This window comes from Hippocampus zosterae, chromosome 6, assembly GCF_025434085.1.
Source record: "Hippocampus zosterae strain Florida chromosome 6, ASM2543408v3, whole genome shotgun sequence".
Lineage (NCBI taxonomy): Eukaryota > Metazoa > Chordata > Actinopteri > Syngnathiformes > Syngnathidae > Hippocampus > Hippocampus zosterae.
This window is the reverse complement of record NC_067456.1, coordinates 2,290,526-2,310,706: the sequence shown is the minus strand read 5'-3', so window position 1 is coordinate 2,310,706 and position 20,181 is coordinate 2,290,526. Positions and strand designations below refer to the sequence as shown.

At 51.7% G+C, this 20,181-nt stretch overlaps 3 protein-coding genes across 6 annotated transcripts; 2 read left to right on the top strand and 1 right to left on the bottom strand.

The window, feature by feature from the left end:
* Positions 1 to 1,042: 1,042 nt before the first annotated feature.
* On the top strand, positions 1,043 to 11,714 carry ccdc180 (coiled-coil domain containing 180). Its single transcript, XM_052067940.1, has 37 exons — positions 1,043 to 1,312; positions 1,396 to 1,502; positions 2,729 to 2,826; positions 3,009 to 3,106; positions 3,170 to 3,279; positions 3,336 to 3,455; positions 3,544 to 3,654; positions 3,779 to 3,874; positions 3,946 to 4,109; positions 4,260 to 4,379; positions 4,454 to 4,533; positions 4,621 to 4,709; positions 4,791 to 4,910; positions 4,987 to 5,160; positions 5,243 to 5,358; positions 5,545 to 5,671; positions 5,757 to 5,824; positions 5,915 to 5,999; positions 6,070 to 6,257; positions 6,362 to 6,531; positions 6,874 to 7,054; positions 7,132 to 7,278; positions 7,945 to 8,089; positions 8,266 to 8,382; positions 8,628 to 8,705; positions 8,822 to 9,039; positions 9,109 to 9,119; positions 9,226 to 9,286; positions 9,424 to 9,489; positions 9,568 to 9,634; positions 9,733 to 9,868; positions 9,942 to 10,102; positions 10,634 to 10,759; positions 10,823 to 10,916; positions 11,057 to 11,123; positions 11,215 to 11,356; positions 11,467 to 11,714. Exons 1-37 carry the CDS (start codon positions 1,282 to 1,284, stop codon positions 11,587 to 11,589), a joined length of 4,212 nt encoding a protein of 1,403 aa, XP_051923900.1. The 5' UTR covers positions 1,043 to 1,281; the 3' UTR covers positions 11,590 to 11,714.
* Positions 11,706 to 14,055, bottom strand: entr1 (endosome associated trafficking regulator 1). 2 transcript variants are annotated; one of them, XM_052067930.1, is made up of 9 exons: positions 13,907 to 14,055; positions 13,669 to 13,787; positions 13,375 to 13,460; positions 13,242 to 13,305; positions 12,739 to 12,812; positions 12,553 to 12,664; positions 12,221 to 12,283; positions 11,999 to 12,138; positions 11,706 to 11,918 (listed from the first exon to the last, which is right to left on the bottom strand). In XM_052067930.1, the coding sequence occupies exons 1-9, from the start codon at positions 13,950 to 13,952 to the stop codon at positions 11,828 to 11,830; spliced, it is 795 nt and encodes a 264-aa protein (XP_051923890.1). In that variant the 5' UTR covers positions 13,953 to 14,055; the 3' UTR covers positions 11,706 to 11,827. The 2 variants fall into 2 exon arrangements, with proteins under 2 accessions (XP_051923890.1, XP_051923891.1); XM_052067931.1 differs by lacking the exons at positions 13,242 to 13,305; positions 13,375 to 13,460.
* Positions 14,056 to 14,059: 4 nt separating this feature from the next.
* chek2 (checkpoint kinase 2) lies at positions 14,060 to 19,357 on the top strand. Of its 3 annotated transcripts, none has more exons than XR_007962695.1 (15): positions 14,060 to 14,196; positions 15,147 to 15,420; positions 16,034 to 16,158; positions 16,244 to 16,376; positions 16,442 to 16,532; positions 16,607 to 16,719; positions 16,783 to 16,836; positions 17,754 to 17,818; positions 17,886 to 17,985; positions 18,064 to 18,150; positions 18,229 to 18,392; positions 18,469 to 18,584; positions 18,675 to 18,760; positions 18,861 to 18,929; positions 19,214 to 19,357. XR_007962695.1 is itself a non-coding variant. In XM_052067923.1 (15 exons), exons 2-15 carry the CDS (start codon positions 15,153 to 15,155, stop codon positions 19,313 to 19,315), a joined length of 1,557 nt encoding a protein of 518 aa, XP_051923883.1. In that variant the 5' UTR covers positions 14,060 to 14,196; positions 15,147 to 15,152; the 3' UTR covers positions 19,316 to 19,357. The 3 variants fall into 3 exon arrangements, 1 of the variants encoding a protein (XP_051923883.1); XM_052067923.1 differs by having other exon boundaries at positions 16,607 to 16,703; XR_007962696.1 differs by lacking the exons at positions 18,861 to 18,929; positions 19,214 to 19,357 and having other exon boundaries at positions 18,229 to 18,402.
* Positions 19,358 to 20,181: the final 824 nt, after the last annotated feature.

The window sequence follows — 20,181 nt, the reverse complement described above, 5'->3', positions numbered from 1 at the left end:
CAGGTCCATCAGTTATGAGGGCTCTCTTGTCGCCTTTTCAAATTGAAAACACGAAAGCATTTATGGGAAATCTGACCGATTTGCAAGATGTATTCATGTGATGATGCATTGGCTCCATATGTTAGCGTGTTTTCCACCTCGTGAAAAGATGTCTTTCCCATCTTGCTAACCTGTGCTTGCTAAGATTTTTCTAAGCGCATTTATTTTGTCAATACTAATTCATGTAGCAACGCATTAGCCTTTAGCTCAGTGGCGTCACCGCGATTGACATGAAGCGAAAAGAGCAACCTGCCGCAAATGTTAGCACTAACACGCTAATGCTATGTGCCGTCTTTGCGTGATGTCATATACTGTGAAAGAGGCAGAGCTAAACTTTGGTGAGTTTTTTTTCTACTTCCTGTCTTGAAAAGTGTGCAAAAGTAACTGTAAATCAATGATGTTCATGTGAAAAATCAAAGTTTCTGACTGTAAACAATCATGTACATGTCAAAATAAACGTTTGTGACTGTAAAAAAAAATCATGTTAGTGTCCAAATGACCGTTTCTGATGTCAACTGCAGAGCTTATGTCTCAGTACAAGTATTTGACTGCAGGCAAATTAAGTTTACATTTGTTTGGTTAATCAGTCAACAAAGGGGACTTTTATTTTGAAAGCGAGGTTTTTCTTTTTCTTAGTTTTTTTTTTTAACTGTATCATTGCCGGTTCTCTGGCTCCCTGATCTCAATGGATTGAATTTGGAATAACTACTTCCTCATTCTTCACAATACCATTGCTTCCTATATTTTCCAGTCCAGAGGATGATCGATTTTTTTTTCTGAGATGTATTTGTAAACAGGCAATTTTTCATGGTCAACTTCTTTCAATTGTCTTGGAACTCGAATTTCAAGATATTTGACAGGTGCCACTTTGTAATGTAGACACGGGAAAAGTACAGCCCACCTGCAGTCTCTGACTACCCCTCACAGAGACCATAATGCTTTTATATTGAAAGTTATGCTTTTATTTTACGAGCACAAGCGAGGTAGCGAGCAACGGCGACAAGTGTCTGCCGTGTAACCGACTTTTGGCTATACTTTACGACTCCAGAAGACTCCGAATAAAGTCCTCCAAAAACTAAATTAATCCTCGTTTCACCATTTTCAAATCGACTAGCGCATTCTGTGACATCTGTCGCAGTGACGTGTCACGCCTTCATGACGTCGCGGTGGCCACCAGCGGACACGCGCGTGTCCCTACGCGCGTGCGCCCTCTATCTTCTAAACACGTGACTTGTCATTTCCATGGAGACAGTACAAACAAACGCACACGTGGGTGAGTGTGTGACATGTAGCTAGTTTTGCTTCGATTTTAGTTGGTAACAAAAAAAAAAAGATTTGCGTTGTTTTCGGTGTAAGAGATGACATCAGTACAGCGCCAGCGTTTGCAGCGGGCTAGCGTTAGCATGTCGGAGACCCGCGTGGTTCCGAGTGGCGAAGTTTACCAGCAGCTCTTTGAAGATCAGGTGCGTCCAACTCATCCAAATGCTAACAGTGGTCATCCAAACCATAATATCATACCGTGAGCCTTTTGATACTACATACATGCAAATAATATTGCTCATTAGCAATCCACATCGTAGAGTTTACTTGTTTGACGACGAAAAACGTAGGCGAACAAATGCCAATGCTAATCTAATAAACAAACGCATGCTAATGCTAATGTTGCAAATGACACTAAATAATTTCTGAGCACTTTAAACGGTGTTAAAAGATGATTTTAAAGAACACGCTAATGTTAATATTGTTGATTGTAATGATAAGAAAAATACATGCTCATTTTGAGAATAATAAGTCGTTGTTTCAGGAGTCCACAAAAAGTGAAAATACCTGAACAAACGCCAAAGCTAATATTGCTAATGATTGTGCTAATGATAATGATTGACAGTTATATAAATAAAGTTTAACTTGACTTGGAATTCCTAGTCAACATTTTGAGTATTTAATAATTTTGAAGGTGCTCAATAAAATTAAATTATTTTATATTATATTAAAATTGCTCATACTAAGTACATTGCAGGGCGGCCCGGTAGTCCAGTGGTTAGCACGTGGGCTTCACAGTGCAGAGGTACCGGGTTCGATTCCAGCTCCGGCCTCCCTGTGTGGAGTTTGCATGTTCTCCCCGGGCCTGCGTGGGTTTTCTCCGGGTGCTCCGGTTTCCTCCCACATTCCAAAAACATGCGTGGCAGGCTGATTGAACACTCTAAATTGTCCCTAGGTGTGAGTGCGAGTGCGAATGGTTGTTCGTCTCTGTGTGCCCTGCGATTGGTTGGCAACCGATTCAGGGTGTCCCCCGCCTACTGCCCGGAGACAGCTGGGATAGGCTCCAGCACCCCCCGCGACCCTAATGAGGATCAAGCGGTTAGGAAGATGAATGAATGAATGAAAAGTACATTGCACTCGTTTCTGGGTGCAATGTAAATCTGAGTAAATATGACGATACTTGAACATGTGCTAACGCTAATATTAAGATAAGATAAGATATCCTTTATTCGTCCCACACTGGGGAAATTTACAGCCTCCAGAAGCAAGAATGTATGTAGAAAGAAGAAAGAGAAAAAAACAACAAACATCTTTCAATTAAATGCAATATGAACACAAAATGGATATTGCTAACATTATTAAATGCATGCTAATGCTAATGTTGCTAACAACGACAATAATAATACATATTGTGCGTGTGTGCTTGAAGGTTCGACTGTCCAGAAGTTTGTTGGCTGCACGCAAACACACAGCAACAACATATGCGCGTGCTGCCGACTGTGACACACAGTGCAGTGCCAAAATCAGGTACACACAAATACACACGCATATATACACAGACACCCCACACTAAATACAGTTCACACTGACACACACAGACACCGAAATGCATACACAAACACATGTACACACAAAGACACACGTACACACACAACTTTGCAGACACACACATATCCACAATCGCTGCCGATGACGACATGTTTGAGCAGGGAGCATTCCCTCGCCGAGGGTGACGATGTCGGCGAAGATGATGACGGCAAAGGTGATGCAGATGCGGAGGAGGTGGTCAGGCTTCCGGACACCGTGGGTCAGTATAACATAATCTTCGTGACATGCTGACACCGACCAATGACACACGTGCTGTGTTCAGAGGCCCGTCACGAGTCGTGCGACATCCTGCAGCGCGTCTACCAAAACAAGAAAATCCAACACCAGGAAGCCGTGCGCCATGTGCACGCGCAACTCACCCAACTCGCGCAGGTAATGCACCCCCCCCCACACACACACAAATACATAAATGGCGCGCGTGTGTGTAGGTATGTGAGGCGCAAGTGAGGACGCACAGCGTGCAACTGAAGACCAAACTGCAACAACTCGACGCCTCTTTGCACGAGCTGGCGCGCGACATGACGCACGTGCAACAACGCAGTTTACAGGTACACGACAACACAATCTCTCTACACAACATCCACAACATTTGCACAACCGCTATGTGTGTGTGTGTGTGTGTGTGTCCGCGCACAGGAAGTATTGTGCGTGTGGAGCTCAGTAGAGGCTCGCATGAAGGAGAAAAAGTCCAGCGTGTTGACCTTTGAACTTCAAGTTAACGAATGTGAGCGGCAGAGAGTCAACAAGGTGATAATGTCGCTCACTCGTCCCGACACTGGGCCGCTAATGTGGTTACCATGGTGACCAATGCTACTCTCAATTTGTATGTATTTGTGTGTGTGTGTGTACATGTTGGTATGTTTGTGTGTAGATCAGACCAGTACTAAGGAAGTACTGCCACCTGCTGGAGAAGATCAACTTCCTGCCTTGCACAAACACACACATGCACATTCACAGCCAGGCCACGGTAAGGCACGGAGTGACCTCTCGGGTCTGAACTTTGACCCCATCCTGACCCCGCGTGTGCGTGTGTGTCAGATGCTCAATCAGTGCCTGCTGGCTAACCGCCGCGCTGCGGCGCGCCTCTTGCTACTGCTACACGAGGAGGCCCTCCAGCAGGAGGCGCTTCTGCGCTTGCAGTGGGAGGAGTCTGTCAACCTGTGGAGGCGGAGTCAGGCCAGCCACGTGGTCCAGGAGTTCAGGTGGGTGCAAACATTCGCCATTCCACCGATTTCCGGGTACCACAATCGATAGCGAGATCAGCTGGCTTAGCCTCCGTCTCGTCGACATTTTACGTGTCGTGTCAGATCGCGTGGCGTGTTCGGCATCAGGTGACATGTTCCCGCTGGCAGGTTGTCGGTGGCGAGCGTGGACGTGTGGCGTCTCCTGTCGGATGAGCTGACGTTCCAGGAAGTGGACCAGAGCGTGCGGCGTTTGTCCCAGCGGCGCTGCGACATTGTCACCAGCCTCAGGTAACAAAATGGCTGACCCCTTTGGAGGTGGTGGCGGGAGGGGCGGGTGGCGTCCAATCGCGTGTCTCTTCCAGCTCCCTGATCCCGCCCTCCCTCTCCACAACTCTGGTCTCCGATTGGTTCACGGAGTTGACGGCTGTAAATCAACAGATCGGTAAGGCCTCCGCCCGCCGCGCACACCCGCGTTTGACGTGCGACGCTCACAGCCGAGGTGTTTTAAGCGCGCGCGTGTGCCCGTCAGACATGTGTCACGCCGACTTCCTTCATCAGCTGCGTTGTCGTTACGAGCTAATGTGGCAGGACCGCGTGTCGCAAGTGCAGAGCTACCAGGTTAGCTCCCTCGCGTACGCCGAACACGCCACATATAAAACCCGAGCCTCCGTTGACGCCCTGCGCCATTTTGTCCCGCAGGAGACGCTGTCCGCGCTGGAGCTGCCGGAGGAGGAGGTGAGCGACATCGTCAAGTCCCAACTCATCTCTCTCATCGGACAACACCAGCGACAGGACGAAATGCAGCTAGCCGCCATCGACGTCAGTCCTCACGCCTCCGACGCCTCACGTGTTAGCGCTCCCGGATGACATTTATTTACCACGTCGCGTGCGGCAGACGTGTTCGGACAGCCTGTACCGAGCGTCGGCGCGTCTCAGCCGCCGCGTCTTCGTGGTCATGCGCGCGCTGGCGTCGCTGTGGGAGAAGCACGGCGGGATCCTGCTCGGTCGAGAGGAGCAAGTTCAGCGGCGCCTGGACGAGCTGCGGCTGGCGCAAGAGCAACACGTCCAGGTGAGCGCCGCCGCCGCCACCACGACGACGATGATGGCGATGGCGAGCGTGACGATGACTGTGACCACGACCACCCGAAAAGAGGAAGAAGGTGTTCCTGGACGAGCTACTCATCGCGCTTCGCCAGGAGAGCAGCGAGGTGGCGTTGAAGTTGTCGCTGGAGCAAACCGTCGTCTACCTGCGTGACATGAGGAACAGGTCAGCTCGCGCGAAGGCCAAAAATAAGTGTTGCTTGCTAGCAAATGCTAATGCTAACTGACGGTTAGCATTAGCTAGGTTTGTGTCAACTCTGTTGTCCTCTACAGTTGTTACATGTCTGTCAAATGACTTTTTCATGGCTCTGACGTGTGTGTGTGTGTGACGTGTGTGTGACGCGTTGCGCAGCTGCGGCGAGTGCGTGACGGACCAGTGCGCCGTGTTGGACCGCCTCCCTCGCACCTTCGTGGACGAGCTACTGGAGTTCAGCCGACTCCTCAGCAACTTTTTCCACCTCGGCAACGCCTTCACTCCTGTGATCACGGCGCACACACACACACACACACACGCAGACGCGTGTCCCATGATGATGATGTCGCTGTGACTTTCCCCCCTCACAGAGCGAAGAAGACCTGAAGAAGCTGCCGCCGGTTGATGACATCATCACCAGCGACAGCCAAGGTCTGTCAATCACCATAGTGATGATGATGATGTCGTCATGTCAGACGTGCTCTAAAATGTTGTGTGTGCGCATTCATGCGCCCATTTTGTGTGTGTGTGAAGAGGAGGTGAAAACCGAGGAGCCGCCAATCAGCTGTCCGGATGACGTGGCACCCGAGGATTCTTCTGATTCGCTCGCTGAGGTAAGGTCAGCCTGCGATTGGCCGGCGGGAAAGAGGCTCCAATAGCGTTTTTTTTTTTTTTTTTTTTCAGGCCGAGTCGTCTCTCCTCGAGCTCTATGACCTCAGCAGCAAGGTCAACTTGACATCCTCGAGGGGCGTGTCTTACACTGGCCCCGCCTTCCGATGCCCCGCCTCTGACCTGCCGGGCAACATGAGCAAGCAACAGGAAACGCACCTCAGCGCGTTTCCCGTCGAGCTTCTCATGCACGCGCTCACCAGGTGTTAGCCTTTAGCGTTAGCCATGCTAACCGGTGCGTTTGTTTTCTCACGAGACGGCAGCGAGCAAGATGGACAACGGTTGTGCGTTTCTATGTTGTGGGCAGGATGCGCATTTGGTTCCTGGATTACGTGGAGCAGCGTTTTCAGGACGTCCTGACGTCGGCCATCGCCACGGTGACGGGCAGGAAGGAGGCAGTGCGCGCCTACCACGAGCTGCAAATGCAACCTCTTGATCCGCTACATGTCAAGACGTGCATCTACATGCCGCGCATGGGTACGCACGGGCGCATCATTTGCATGTTCGCGGGCATTGACGCCGCGACGCTCTCGTGTTGCGTTTACAGACACTCGTAACATTTTAGCGTGAGTTTTAGCAAATCGGCTAGCATGTTTAGCATCATTAACATGTTGCCTAACCCGACAAGCATGATTAGCATATCACTTAGCGTCGGAACCATACTGACAAGTATTAAAAGCGAGCCACTTAGCCGGAAGAGCGATTCTTGTGATTATCTACTCGACTTATTACTCGTATAACGTTAGCACGTTGTTGACCACAAATAGCACGTTGACCCAGGGAATTGAACCGACCCAACGTGTGCGCGCGCGCGCGTAGCCGAGTTGCAGCTGCACAAGCAGCGAGTGGACGCTCACTGCCAGCAAGTGTCAGACGTGCTGGCGTCGTGCACGGCGGCGCTGCAGGAGCTGCAGACGTCCACCTACGAGAAGAATCGGCGGCTGACCGTAACGCTCGGCGAGATGGAAGACGGCGTCCTCAAAACGGACGGCAGCCAACGGTAAACCGGGGGGGGGGGGGGGGGGAACGAGCGTGTGTGTGTGTGTGTGGTTGTCTCACTTCCCGTGTGCGTGTCAGTTTGCAGGCCCTTAGCGCCACCCTGCAGGACCGTCTGGACGAGCACATCAAACACACCCAGGCCTCTCACTCGTCCTTCCGGGCGTCGCTTCAGCTGCAGATGGACGAGCTCCGGAATCGAACGGCGCGCCTCCTCAAGTCTTTCAGGTGTCCGCTGGTCATTTCATTTTGACTTCTGCATGTCTCATCTTCGGGCGGCCCGGTATCCAGTGGTTAGCACGTCAGCTTCGCAGTGCAGAGGTACCGGGTTCGATTCCAGCTCCGGGCTCCCTGTGTGGAGTTTGCATGTTCTCCCCGGGCCTGCGTGGGTTTTCTCCGGGTGCTCCGGTTTCCTCCCACATTCCAAAAATATGCATGGCAGGCTGATTGAACACTCTAAATTGTCCCTAGGTGTGAGTGTGAGTGCGAATGGTTGTTCGTTTCTGTGTGCCCTGCGATTGGCTGGCAACCGATTCAGGGTGTCCCCCGCCTACTGCCCGAAGACGGCTGGGATAGGCTCCAGCACCCCCCGCGACCCTAGTGGGGATCAAGCGGCTCGGAAGATGAATGAATGAATGAATGAATGAATGTCTCATCTTTAATCATGTGATTCACGTTTCTGTCGTGTCTTTTCCCGTGTCTTCCACATTCGCCTCGTGTGATTTTTTTTCATCACATCACGTGACTTTCGATGCCCTTCAACATGCCTTCGCCGCGTCTCGCGTCCGCGCTCGCTCGGCCGTTATTGTGACAGATGACCGACTCGTGATTGACATCGGCGTCACCCCGTCTGCCGTATTCATGGGGCCTGGTCCACGTGTCTGTCCGGTGCAGGCTGTTCAGCGAAGGAGGCGACTATACGCGGCAGGAGGTGAAAATCTTCCAGAGACGTCTGAAGGAGGAGAGCAAACGCATCAGCGTCACTGAAGAGAGCGTCTACACGGACCTGCACAACCTGCAGACCAAGACCTTACAGCAGGTCTCACACACACACACACACACACACTGTCAATCTGGCGCTTCGTTGGGTTCTCGTCACAGTGGGCGGAGTCAGATGGCTTCAGCCGTCCCCCGGGCATGTTTCGACTTTCGGCGGCATAAACACGGGGGGCACATTTGGCGTTGCCTGAAGATGGCGTTTTGTTTTTTGATCAGGTGAAGGCGGCATCCGGGCGTCTGGAGGAGAAGCTGTGCGTGCTGCAGGCCGAGGTCAAGTTCATCGAGTTGATCGAGAGGATCCTCAGCAGCACTCAAGTGGAAGTCAAAGCCGAGGTAGCGTTCCTATTCCAGCGTCGCGGACTCTCGGTTGGCTTGAGTTGAGCCTGTGTGTGTGTGTGTGTGTTTAATCTAAAGGAATGTATTGGCTAAGGGCGCCCTCCTGTGTCTAGAAAAGTGTCTCTTTCATTCCTTTGTCAAGCAGAAAGGGTTGTCCTCGCTTTGTAGGCTTTTTTTTTTTACCTGGTCCTCACTGTACCACAAGTGCAGGAATGTGTGTGTGTGTGTGTGTGCGTGCTCAGGCGGCGAGCAGCAATCAGCAGGAGGCAGTCATCAGCGCTCGCATGGAGCAACTCCGGAAAACTCTGGAAGAGGAACAGGTACAACCGCAAGTTCCTTTGCCCAATCGCTGTTTTCTCCTCCGCTGTCATTGCTCTCATGCGTGTGTGTGTTCATTCATAAATGCGTATGTATGCACGTGTGTGTGTGTGCGCAGGTGAGCGTGGATCAGGTCTTCACCTTGTTGTCCGCCATCAGCGAGGACCTGAAGAGACGGAGACAGTACTTGGATGAGGAGAGCGTGGCTCCTCCCACTGTGTCCAAATCCAGAAAACAGGTGTGGTCGGCCCCGCCTCCTGCCCTCCTGCAACCCTGCCGCTCAGGAGGGAACATCATGGAAGACCCCATAGTGGGTGTGGTCAAGTCACTCAATAGGTGTGTGTGCGTGCGTGTGTGTGTGTGTGTGTGCAATCTCCACTCTGACCTCTCCATTATGTCCACCAGGTTCTGTGAAGGTACTGACTCCTCCGAATCGATTGTCGCATATTGGCTGCCATCTTGAAAACCCAGTCCATGGTTTTCGGTGCAGGTTCACGCTTGTGTGTGTGTGTATGTGTGTAGGTCGAAGTTCCACCCAGCGACACCAATCGCCAAGACGCAGTGAATCTGCTGGCGTTGCAAGGTTTGTACGTGTGTGTGTGTGTATGTGTGTGCAAAATAGCCAACCGAGAAAATGTGTGGAACAGTATCTCAAAATAGTGGTTTGCAGATATCCTCAAGTATCGCACGCATTGCAATGATGCCCGCGTGTTTTCTTAGGACGTTCAGGACTGACAAAAGGCTCCAGATCTTTGGCGCCAAATCGGAAGCAGATCCCAATCCGGAGTGAGTCCGCATTTACTCCAGATTACATCGCATCACGTGTGTCACATGATGTTGCCTCACTTCTCTTTGTGGGTGTAGTTGTTACATCTCCATCGTGAACGCCATACTAAAGAGGACTCATCAGACCCTTCTGCTGGTTGCCAAGGTAACACGCACTCATACGCTCTCAAGTAAATGCAACGGCGTCACTTTTATGGCAGTCATGCATGCACACACACTTTCTCGTCTTTTCTGCCTTGTCAGGACTTCTACCAGAGTCAGCGTTGCGGTGGCTTCCATAGACTTCCTGCCGGTCTGGACCAATGGGTGGAGAACACGCAGCAAAGGCTTCTGGGACATCACGAACGCGCCCGCATGCTGCTCAATGCCAGCAGGGAAGGTCGGAACCGGCTGTCGGCCCGTCGTTTGATGACATTGCTCTTGACTGTGTGTGTGTGTGTGCACTTGTACAGCACTGGAACAGCAGCAATGCGTGTTGGCCGACATGATGCATTTGCTGCCCGCCACGTTGATCCGTACGCACGAGAAACAGCTTGGGATGCAGCTGAAGGAAGAGGCGGGTCGAGTCCGCCGCTCCTTTGAGGAAACGATGGCCGCCAGTGAGGAGGAGAAGGTTTTGCCCTGGAAACTGTTACTGTTAGCATGCTAATGCTATCGCCGTGACACCCGAAGATACCATCGCCTGCGCCATTAGCAATAAGCTCGGACTAGCAAAATGTCGATGACCGTGCCAACCGTGTTTAGGATTAGCTCGTCTACATTAACGTAGCCTAACGGATTGCCTCACGCGAAACTATCGCCATGGCAACCGTGCAATTCATTGGCTGCATGACGTGACGGTTAGCATTAACATTTTTTTGGATTGATGGGACGCGCCAATGTCAGTGAGCGGAAACTAGCGCCGTGGCAAGTAGCACAACCAGCAAATAGTTGACTATATCGCCATGACAACCACGATTAGCATTAGCTGCCATACCGCAACATAGCCCGACGGATTTGCACGACCAAACACTATCGGCGTGACGAGCGCGGGGATGCTTCTTCCACGTCACGACTGTTAGCATTAGCATAACTTGCATTTGATGCCTTTACTGCGTGACCTTTGATTAGCATTAGCATCCCGTCGGTTGTCGTGTGTCGTCAGACGACAAGCATGGCCGGTCTGCACGTATCACTCTCAACCAATGAGATGGAGACACTGAAGCGCGCCGAGGAGGCTCGACAACAGCGACTCCACGACGCCATCTTGGGCTCCCATCGGGAACTGCAGGTAGGCTCCGGGTTGCCGCGGTTGATTCGCTGCGTGACCCTCTCACCCGCCACCCGTGTGCAGGAGTGTATGAGACGCAGGGGGGAGGAGTTTGTGACATCACTGGCATCCCTAACGGAAAACCTCCTCCATCAGATGGACCATCTTCCTCTGCCAGGTCGGTCACATGACCTGTGTGTGTGTGTGTGTGTGTGTGTGTGTGATGGGAATTCGTGTGTGTCGTCGGCACATGTGTGTCCTGCGTGAACATGTCCTCGCTCTTGTTTCCACGGTGACGCGTTGGCGTCATGTGAGCAGAAGTGACGTCACAGCAGACGTCGGAGGACAGGGACGTCGCCACGGAAGCGACGCAGCAAGCCTGCAGGTAACGCCCGTCAGCCTTGAACCCGCCGCCGTCGCATCCCGTCAATCCTTTCACAATAAAAGGGTGGGTTGTGCGCGCGTGCGCTCCTCAGAATTTGGCCGGGGATTCCTCACATGTCGCTTCCGACCAACGTTGCGTCCTCCGTCACCACTGCAACCACCGCGGCCATCACCACCTCCAAGTGCACGCTGGGACATCTGGCCATCATCCAGCACAGAGATGCTGCCACCAAGGTAAGCGCGCGCACACATTCACACACTCCAAAAAAAAAAAAAAGGTCAGGCTATGCGTTTGGGTGACGAGTGTGTGTGTGTGTGTGTGTCTCTGTGTGCATGTATCTTAGCGTTTTGAGCAGGTGTTCTTGTCACAGTTGTCACATTCCGACGCGGACAAACGAAGACGACTTAATGAACTTCAAAGCTGGAAGACACATTGGAGGGTCCAAATACAAAAACTCACACACTGATAGGCACACACACACACACACGCACACACACACCATGCAAGTGTGTGCGCAAACTGACGCTGACTAGCTGTTGGCTCTGTGAGGTCATCAGTTGTCAATAAAGCAGCAGAAAGAAGAAAAAGGAATCCCAAAATGTTTTATTGGGTGATCAAAGAGAAAGTGTCCGTTCCAACCATCAGCAAGCCGGCGCGACAAACGGGCCAATCGGCGTCTCCTCGTTTCCACGGCGACACGCGCTTCAGATGTCGGCAGTGACGTCAGTCATTTTGTGGATGGAGCGCAGCAGCTGCGAGACCAGACGCAGAGACTCCGCCCCTTCCAGCAGACGACTGCACGGACACGAGCACGAGGTGGGTCACGACTCGAAAAAGCTTTGGCGGGCACAGGAACAATCGGCGCGCGGACCCACCTTATAGACGAATGCGCGTGCGTGGCTGTCTTGTCGAGGTAGTCGGACGCCAAGTTGGCGTTGCGCTTCATCGCCGTGATGACGTCGCGCTCGTCCGACTTCAGCTTGACGTTTTCGCGGCGTGTGCGCTCCAGCTCCTCCTGACACGCGCGTGCGCACACACGCTTCATGTTTGTGTTCATTGTGCCTGTGCCTGCGTGCGTGCGTTGTGAGTGTTATGACCTGCAGCTGCTGAAGCTCCGCCTTCATTTTGGACACGCCGTTCTCGGCTCTCAGTGCTCGTTTCTGACAAAAGACAAAAGGCCATTTTATTGTGCCAATATTGGGATGAGCCTAAAAAAAAAATCCTTATCAGCTGGACCCTTTTCATCATACATGGTGACTGAAAATTCCTTTTTTCAATGAACGCATCATCATCATCGTCGTCATCACATACTAATGCCTGGGTGGTGCCCACAAATACGCCGTTATCACAAGGCCAAGGGTAATTCCTGTTTGCGGCGGTGCCGTCTTCACGTCATGATTGCAAATTCCCGCATTGTCCACGAACGCACCGTCATCTCGTGCAGGTTGCGCTCGACAGAGTGGACAATGTTGTCCAGGTCTCGCGCCTCCTCCTGCTCCTGCTGTTGTCTCTGCGCAAGCTCCTCCTCCAGCGCCTCCACCCTGCACGCAGAGTAGCCCGGCGTGAGCCGGCGAGCGCTTGGATTGGTCACCCCCCCCCAAAGGCTGCTGCTCACCTTCGCTCGTTTGCGTCTGATGTTCTCCGAAGCTCCACGATGGCCCTTCTCAGCGATATGTTCTCCTCACGCAGCTGCACGCACACGAGTGTGCCACAGAACAAGAAAAGTCACTTGAATGGGTGGTAAAATAGATCAGCTGTGTTCACGCCCACAACAGCGCAGAGCACCCTTTTGTAAAAGTGAAGGCTAACACCCACTTCGACACGCCGCCAAGTACAGCTACGACACGCACCAAAACTAGCGGGATAGATGGATAAATGAACATATGATGGATGAATAAACGGATTATGGATGACTGAATAAATGGATGAGTGATGTACGTATGGATAGATGATTGCTAAATGTGTGGATGATGATGGATAATGGAGAAATGAATTGATGGTGGACAAATAATGTCTGACCAATGAAGACAGAGACAGCTTGATGGAGGTATGAATTTACTGATTAATCATTAAATCAGTGAATGACAGATTATGGATGAAAGACGTGAGGACGAATACCTCTTGTAAGGCCGTTCCCTGGTTTCCCGTTGGCAATGTGACGTCATCGTCCCCGTCGTAGAACCTGAAGATAAGCGCTGATTTCATCCCCCAATGTCTACACACGTACGACAGCGACGTTCGGCCCACTCACGCGCTCGTCTCCGCCTCCTCGGCACAGAGGGAGGTGAAGCTATCCGGGTGGCTTCGCAAGTTCTGCCAACATGCTGCGCTCTCCTCCTGATTGGCCAGCCACGCCAAAACAAATTGCAATCGTTTTGACACCAGAGCCCAAAACATGTCCTCCAAAAATCCCGTTGTGTCGTCAAAAGTTGCAAGTGTCACCAATCTAGTGTAGTTATTATTATTATAGTGTAAAAAAAAAGTTTTGGAAGGCAACTTTAATTGCCTCATTAAAAAAAGCATACCCCGAGCTAACGTCACACACCTCCCACACCGACGCATCCTCATCCCGGCCCCGGTCGTCAACCAGGTCTTCGTCCCGGACGTGGTTCTTGGTGCGCAGGAACTCTCTGAAGGAGAAGGGATTGGACTCCTCACTTTCATCTGAGGAGTCCACCGAACGAGAACTTTGGTCAACAAAATGGAAACTCCGAGAAGCGGCGTCGACTTTGCCAAGCAACCAAATATCGTGTCAAAATGAACATTAGGAAATTATCAAACACCTTCGGTGATGATTAAAGTCTTGCCGCGGCTCTCGCGTTTGGACATGGTGACGTCACATCGATAACCGCTGATCGATCATCGCTCGTCGTTCCCCCCACAAACGCGGAAGTCAGCAACGAGCGGCCGCAGCGCCACGTGACGTAGTTCCTAACATACCATTGGTCAGCTGGGCCGGTGACCCAAAAGGAAAACAAGGCCCGGACTTCCTGTGAGGCTCCCGCTCAAACTATTCGCGCGGCTGCTGTACCGGAAAAAGAGGACGACGACGCTCGCATGTGCGTCAAGCAAGGTAAAAAACACGGCTGGTCCTCGCTTGGCTGCGGCTTGTCGGCGAACTAGTCGGGCGTTAGCCATTTTCAGTCCTTTGGCTTCTCTGTCGGCTTTTTTGAGCCGCCTGAGCGCCGAGTGACCCTCTATGTGGGCGGAGTCGGCCGAGGCGCCTCGGCAGCCGCTCTCAGATCAGTTTTATGCTTTGCTTTGCTTTGCTTTTTCTGAGAAAATGTTGGGAGATTTTACAGACGCTTTCTGACACATTTGTTGCTCATGTGAACTCCAATGTCTGCTTCCAGGAGAGCTGCCTGAAATTGCGAGTGGCAAACATAATGTGACCCCGTGTCAAGTGTAATTACTGTGCATTATCTGGAAGCCACTTGCGCATCTCTTCTGCGCATGTGTGAAAATCGAAAGAGGCTACGAAACGATCGATTTAGTATGTACTAAAAATGTACGCCTTAAATCTTGGAGGCATTGTTTAAAAGGCTTTGTCCCCGATGTGACAAAATGGCAGGTGCGCTTTATGCAATGTTTAACTTCTCTAATGGAATTTAGAGGCTTAAACCCCCGTTCATTCGTTTCAATTTCCTGACAGAAAAATATACAGACGGACAAAAAAAAAAGGACTAAAATTGTACATTTATTGAACACCTTTATTCAAACTCACGTTTATTTTGCCAATATCTTGAATCTGAGGCTAACCGCGGTAAGCTAGCTACTGGACAGCGAAACTGAGAGACACCCCATGCGACCAGCGCTGCGCAAATACATTTTCTTGTCAATTTCAAGTCGAGAAACAATTGACTTGAAAAAATAAATAAAGTTTCCAGTGGTTTAACTGAGACCAATCGCTGTTCTCCCTTCCCCCAGCCTAGAAGTACCGAGCAGTGTCCTTCAATTGTGTTAACAGTCAACCTTTCCCAATATGATGTGCTGAGTGGAAATTTATGTTTTTGCAATTTGTAGGCACCAATGTCCCAAGAGATTCCGAATGAGGGGGACCGGCCCCAGTCCCCCTCGCAGGCCCGGTCCACTCTGTCCCCGTCGCAGGCCCAGTCCAAGTCCCAGGGCGGCTCCAGTTCCTCCAGTGGCCCCACGTCAGGCAGCCAGTCGTCAAGTGGCTCGGGGACGCTGAGTAGCGTGGACACGCTTCCCGTCACCTTGCCGTCCGTCCCCGAGGAGCCCGAAAGTCAACCTTGGGGACGCCTGCTGCCCATGCAGAACGGCTTCCGCGCTCACGGCAAGTTGACAGCCTCTTTGGGCCGTTTGTTGAAATGTGTTTTTGAGTGCGGTGCATTCTTTGAAGTTCAGTTCTGTTCAACTTTTTCAATAGAAAATTTTTTTTGAATTGAATTTTTAACTGTCGTGGTCGTTATGATGGTAGGCTAAGTATTTATGGGATAGTGCTTGGTGTGGAGGGCGGCCCGGTGGTCCAGTGGTTAGCACGTCGGCTTCACAGTGCAGAGGTACCGGGTTCGGTTCCAGCTCCGGCCTCCCTGTGTGGAGTTTGCATGTTCTCCCCGGGCCTGCGTGGGTTTTCCCCGGGTGCTCCGGTTTCCTCCCACATTCCAAAAACATGCGTGGCAGGCTGATTGAACACTCTAAATTGTCCCCAGGTGTGAGTGTGAGTGCGAATGGTTGTTTGTTTCTCTGTGCCCTCCGATTGGCTGGCAACCGATTCAGGGTGTCCCCCGCCTACTGCCCGAAGACGGCTGGGATAGGCTCCAGCACCCCCCGCGACCCTAGTGAGGATTAAGCGGCTCGGAAGATGAACGAATGAATGAATATGCATGGCCTACGTTTCAAGTTTGTAGCAATCATTTTATATGCATGTATGTGCGCTGTTTTTTCAGATTGCGTGGAGGACGAGTATTTGTTTGGCCGAGACTCCAAATGTAATTACGTCCTGGACGATCCCGATCACAAAGGATCCTTACGATTTAGAATTTACAGCAAGAAACACTTCAGGATCTACAGGGTAGCTCAGGCTCCTCCTCATCCCCTTCGACCCCCCTGACCTTACTCAACCTTCCCTGACCTTTCCTTGCCCGGCCTGACCTCAGGAGGGCACCGAGGTGTTTGTTCAGGACCTGAGTAACAACGGGACCTTCGTTGACGGGAACAAAATCGGACGCAACAAGAAACTTCCTCTGGTCAACAACGCAGTGCTGGCGCTGTCGGAGCATCGCAACAAAGGCAAAAAAAACATCCGAATCGCCGCGGTGAGGGCCGCAAGCGTAACAACCGCGTCTTTTGTTCAGTGTTCGTCTTCATCGACCTGATGTCTGACCAAGAGTCCACCTTGCCCGGGGAGCTTCGTGACAAATATCTGCTGACTCGACGGATCGGGACGTGAGTGTGCTCACCTGTGACGTCGCTTTCTTCCGCGACGCCGTGATGTCACTTCCGCCGAGGCTGTTTTTCAGAGGGGTGTGCGGCGAGGTCAAGCTGGCGTTCGAACGCGCCACGTGTAAGAAGTTTGCGGTGAAAATCATCAACAAGAGCAACTTCAAGTCTGAAGGAGCGAGTATTAGCCGCGGTGCGCTTTTCTCCCATCGGCCCCGTGCCTTGACCTTTGACCTTTGGTCTCATCCCTTCGCAGACGGCCACGAGAAACGCCCAAACGGAGATAGAAATCCTTCAACGCATCGATCATGTGAGCTCGTTTGTCCATCCATCATCTACCGCTTATCCGGGGCCGGGTCGCGGGGGCAACAGCTTTAGCAGGGAAGCCCAGACTTCCCTCTCCCTAGCTACTTCGTCCAGCTCTCCCCGGGGGATCCCGAGTCGTTCCCAGGCCAGCTGGGTGACATAGTCTCTCCAGCGTGTCCTGGGTCTTCCTCGGGGTCTCCTCCCGGTGGGACATGCCCGGAACACCTCACCAGGGAGGCGTTCAGGAGGCATCCGAATCAGATGCCCAAGCCACCTCATCTGGCTCCTCTCGATGTGGAGGAGAAGCGGCTGGACTCTGAGCCCCTCCCGGATGACCGAGCTTCTCACCGGGGAGGCGTTCAGGAGGCATCCGAATCAGATGCCCAAGCCACCTCATCTGGCTCCTCTCGATGTGGAGGAGAAGCGGCTCGACTCGGAGCCCCTCCCGGATGACCGAGCTTCTCACCGGGGAGGCATTCAGGAGGCATCCGAATCAGATGCCCAAGCCACCTCATCTGGCTCCTCTCGATGTGGAGGAGAAGCGGCTGGACTCGGAGCCCCTCCCGGATGACCGAGCTTCTCACCGGGGAGGCGTTCAGGAGGCATCCGAATCAGATGCCCAAGCCACCTCATCTGGCTCCTCTCGATGTGGAGGAGAAGCGGCTCGACTCGGAGCCCCTCCCGGATGACCGAGCTTCTCACCTTATCTCTAAGGGAGAGCCCGGACACCCTGCGGAGAAAACTCATTTTGGCCGCTTGTATCCGGGAGCTCGTTTGTTTGTTTTTTTATTTCAGAACTCACGCGATAGCGTTTAACGTGGCACACGCAGTCTGTACTTTGTCCATATATGTAACACACGCGTGTAAAAGTCATGGCGTCCCCCCCCCCCCCCCCCCCCCCGCCGTGCTTTTGGTCTCCAGCCGTGCCTCATCAAGACAGAGGACTTCTACCAGACGGACGACACCTTCTTCATCGTGCTGGAGTTGTGAGTGCGCCCGCGCGAGCGAGGGAGAGCCTAAGCGAGCGCGTTTGCTAACGCCGTCGCGTGACAGGATGGAGGGCGGCGAGCTCTTCAACCGCCTCAAAACGCAACAGCGACTGAGCGAGGCCACGGCCAAGCTGTACTTCTACCAAATGTTGAAAGCCGTGCAGGTGAGACGCCAACCATGCTATCGTCATCCAACTCCTCTGTCTTGTCAGATGTGTGTGACTGAATGTGTGTGTGTGTAGTACCTGCACAGCCAGGGTATCATCCACCGGGACCTGAAACCGGAGAACATCCTCCTGTCGTCGCAGGAGGACGATTGCCTCATCAAGGTTGGCACACGCCGTCACGCCGACGCCTCGACAAAGTCACGTGACCCACTCGTGTGTGTGTGTGTGTGTGCGCATCAGGTGACAGACTTCAACCAGTCGCGGATCCTGGAGGAGGCGGCCTTGATGAGGACGCTGTGCGGGACGCCATCCTACCTGGCGCCCGAAGTTTTGACGCACGCCACCACCGGCGGATACGGGCTGCCCGTCGATGCCTGGAGCCTCGGCGTGCTCCTCTTCGTCTGGTAAAGACGTGTGTTTGTGTGTGTATAAGAGAGAGAATTTGTGTGTGTTTTAATGTGTGTGTGTGTACACGCGCAGCCTGTGTGGGTACCCGCCGTTCCACGAGAACTTCTCGGAGCTGTCAGTGAGCGAGCAGATCATGCAAGGCCGCTTCACGATGGTGCCGTCCAAGTGGCGCCACGTGTCCGACCAGGGTGACCTCCTCATCTTCATCCTCTTCATCGCCCGCTTTCACCGTCACGCTCGCCGGGGGTCTCATACCTGCGCCTACATGTGTGTGACAGCCAAGGACGTGGTGAGGAAGCTTCTGGTGGTGACGCCGGCTAACAGGATGAGCATCGATGAGGCGCTCCAGCACGCTTGGATGCAGGTCGTCTTCGTCGCTGTGACAACCGTCATCAGCGCCCGACGGCGTGATGGAAATTCCAACCGGAATGTGTGTGTGTGTGTGTGTGTGCGCGCGCACGTAGGACCCCGTAATGTTGGAGAAAGCCCATCGACTGATGTACCCATCTTCTGATGCTGAGGATGTTGCCATGGTAACCACAGACACAGAGTTCTTCCTCAACCCCGAAATGTTGGGAGCAAAATGCTAACTTCCCAAAAATGTTGTTTTGATTGACAACACCAAGTAGTGCTACGCGCAAATTTGTGGTGACTCCAATTGAAATGCAAACTAGCCGTTAAAAAAAAAAAACAGCGCCTGTTGTCATAGCAACAAATGATGGGAGACATACTCCCCAAGAGGTTATGATGTAACGAATAACAAATGACGATGATGGATGCCCCGCTACTAACCAATAAGAATTTTTTGTAATGGCAGGAAGCGGGGCAAGCGCCGTCGTCGTCAAGGAAACGACTGCGAGAAAACCCGGATGATGAGGGACGTCCTGCCAAACAAGCCACGCCCACTGGCATGCAATAAGGCACATGTAAATGTTTTTCAATAAAGTCAGGTTTGTTTTTTTTTTATTGTTTTTTGTTTTTTTACACTGACCACGTCATGACATCACTTACTTGTCATGGCGACCTGTTTTCAACACGTCATCCGAGTATTTACAGCTGCCTGGATTAACAATAGCCCCATCAGAAATAAATGAAGCCCCATTTTACTTGATACAGTATTGATACAGTGATACATGTTTATGTTTTTTTTTCTTTAGCCACCCTATGAATATGTCAAGCCCCCCAGGAGGGGAAAAAAAAATCTGGAGTCATCCCTAAAGTGTACACCTTACAGTGAAAATGGAAAGAAAAATGGCACAAAACACTGACTCGGCCTTCACATGTTGGGGATGAATGCCTTATTTGGTAACTCTCGCCATTAGCCACTTGGCAGAAAAGAAAACGAGCCTTCTTTTGTGATGAGCATCACACACATGGCTCAAGTTGGTGTATTTTTTTTTATCTTTGTGTTATGAGGCAAAACGTGACTTTCAGGGACTAGAATGCTTTGGCACGGGGGGGGGGGTGGAATGAGCTCTCCCTGGCCAGTCATGGGTTGAATGCAACTAACGTTTTTTTTTAAACATTTATTTTGTGCATGCAAATACTTCATGTTTTCTTTTTGTAATTTCTCCCCTCTAATTTTGCTGCTGTAGATTGGGAATTTCTCCACTGTGAGACAAATTACCTCATGGGGATAAATAAAGTTTTCTCAATCTGAAATAAAGTTTTTATTTGAAATTTTTTAAACATGCAAAATGACAACACTGACATTTATGCTACTGAAAGTCACAAATCACACCCGTATTTACTCGTCGTGAGTGTCGTTGGCTTGAGTTTTACTTG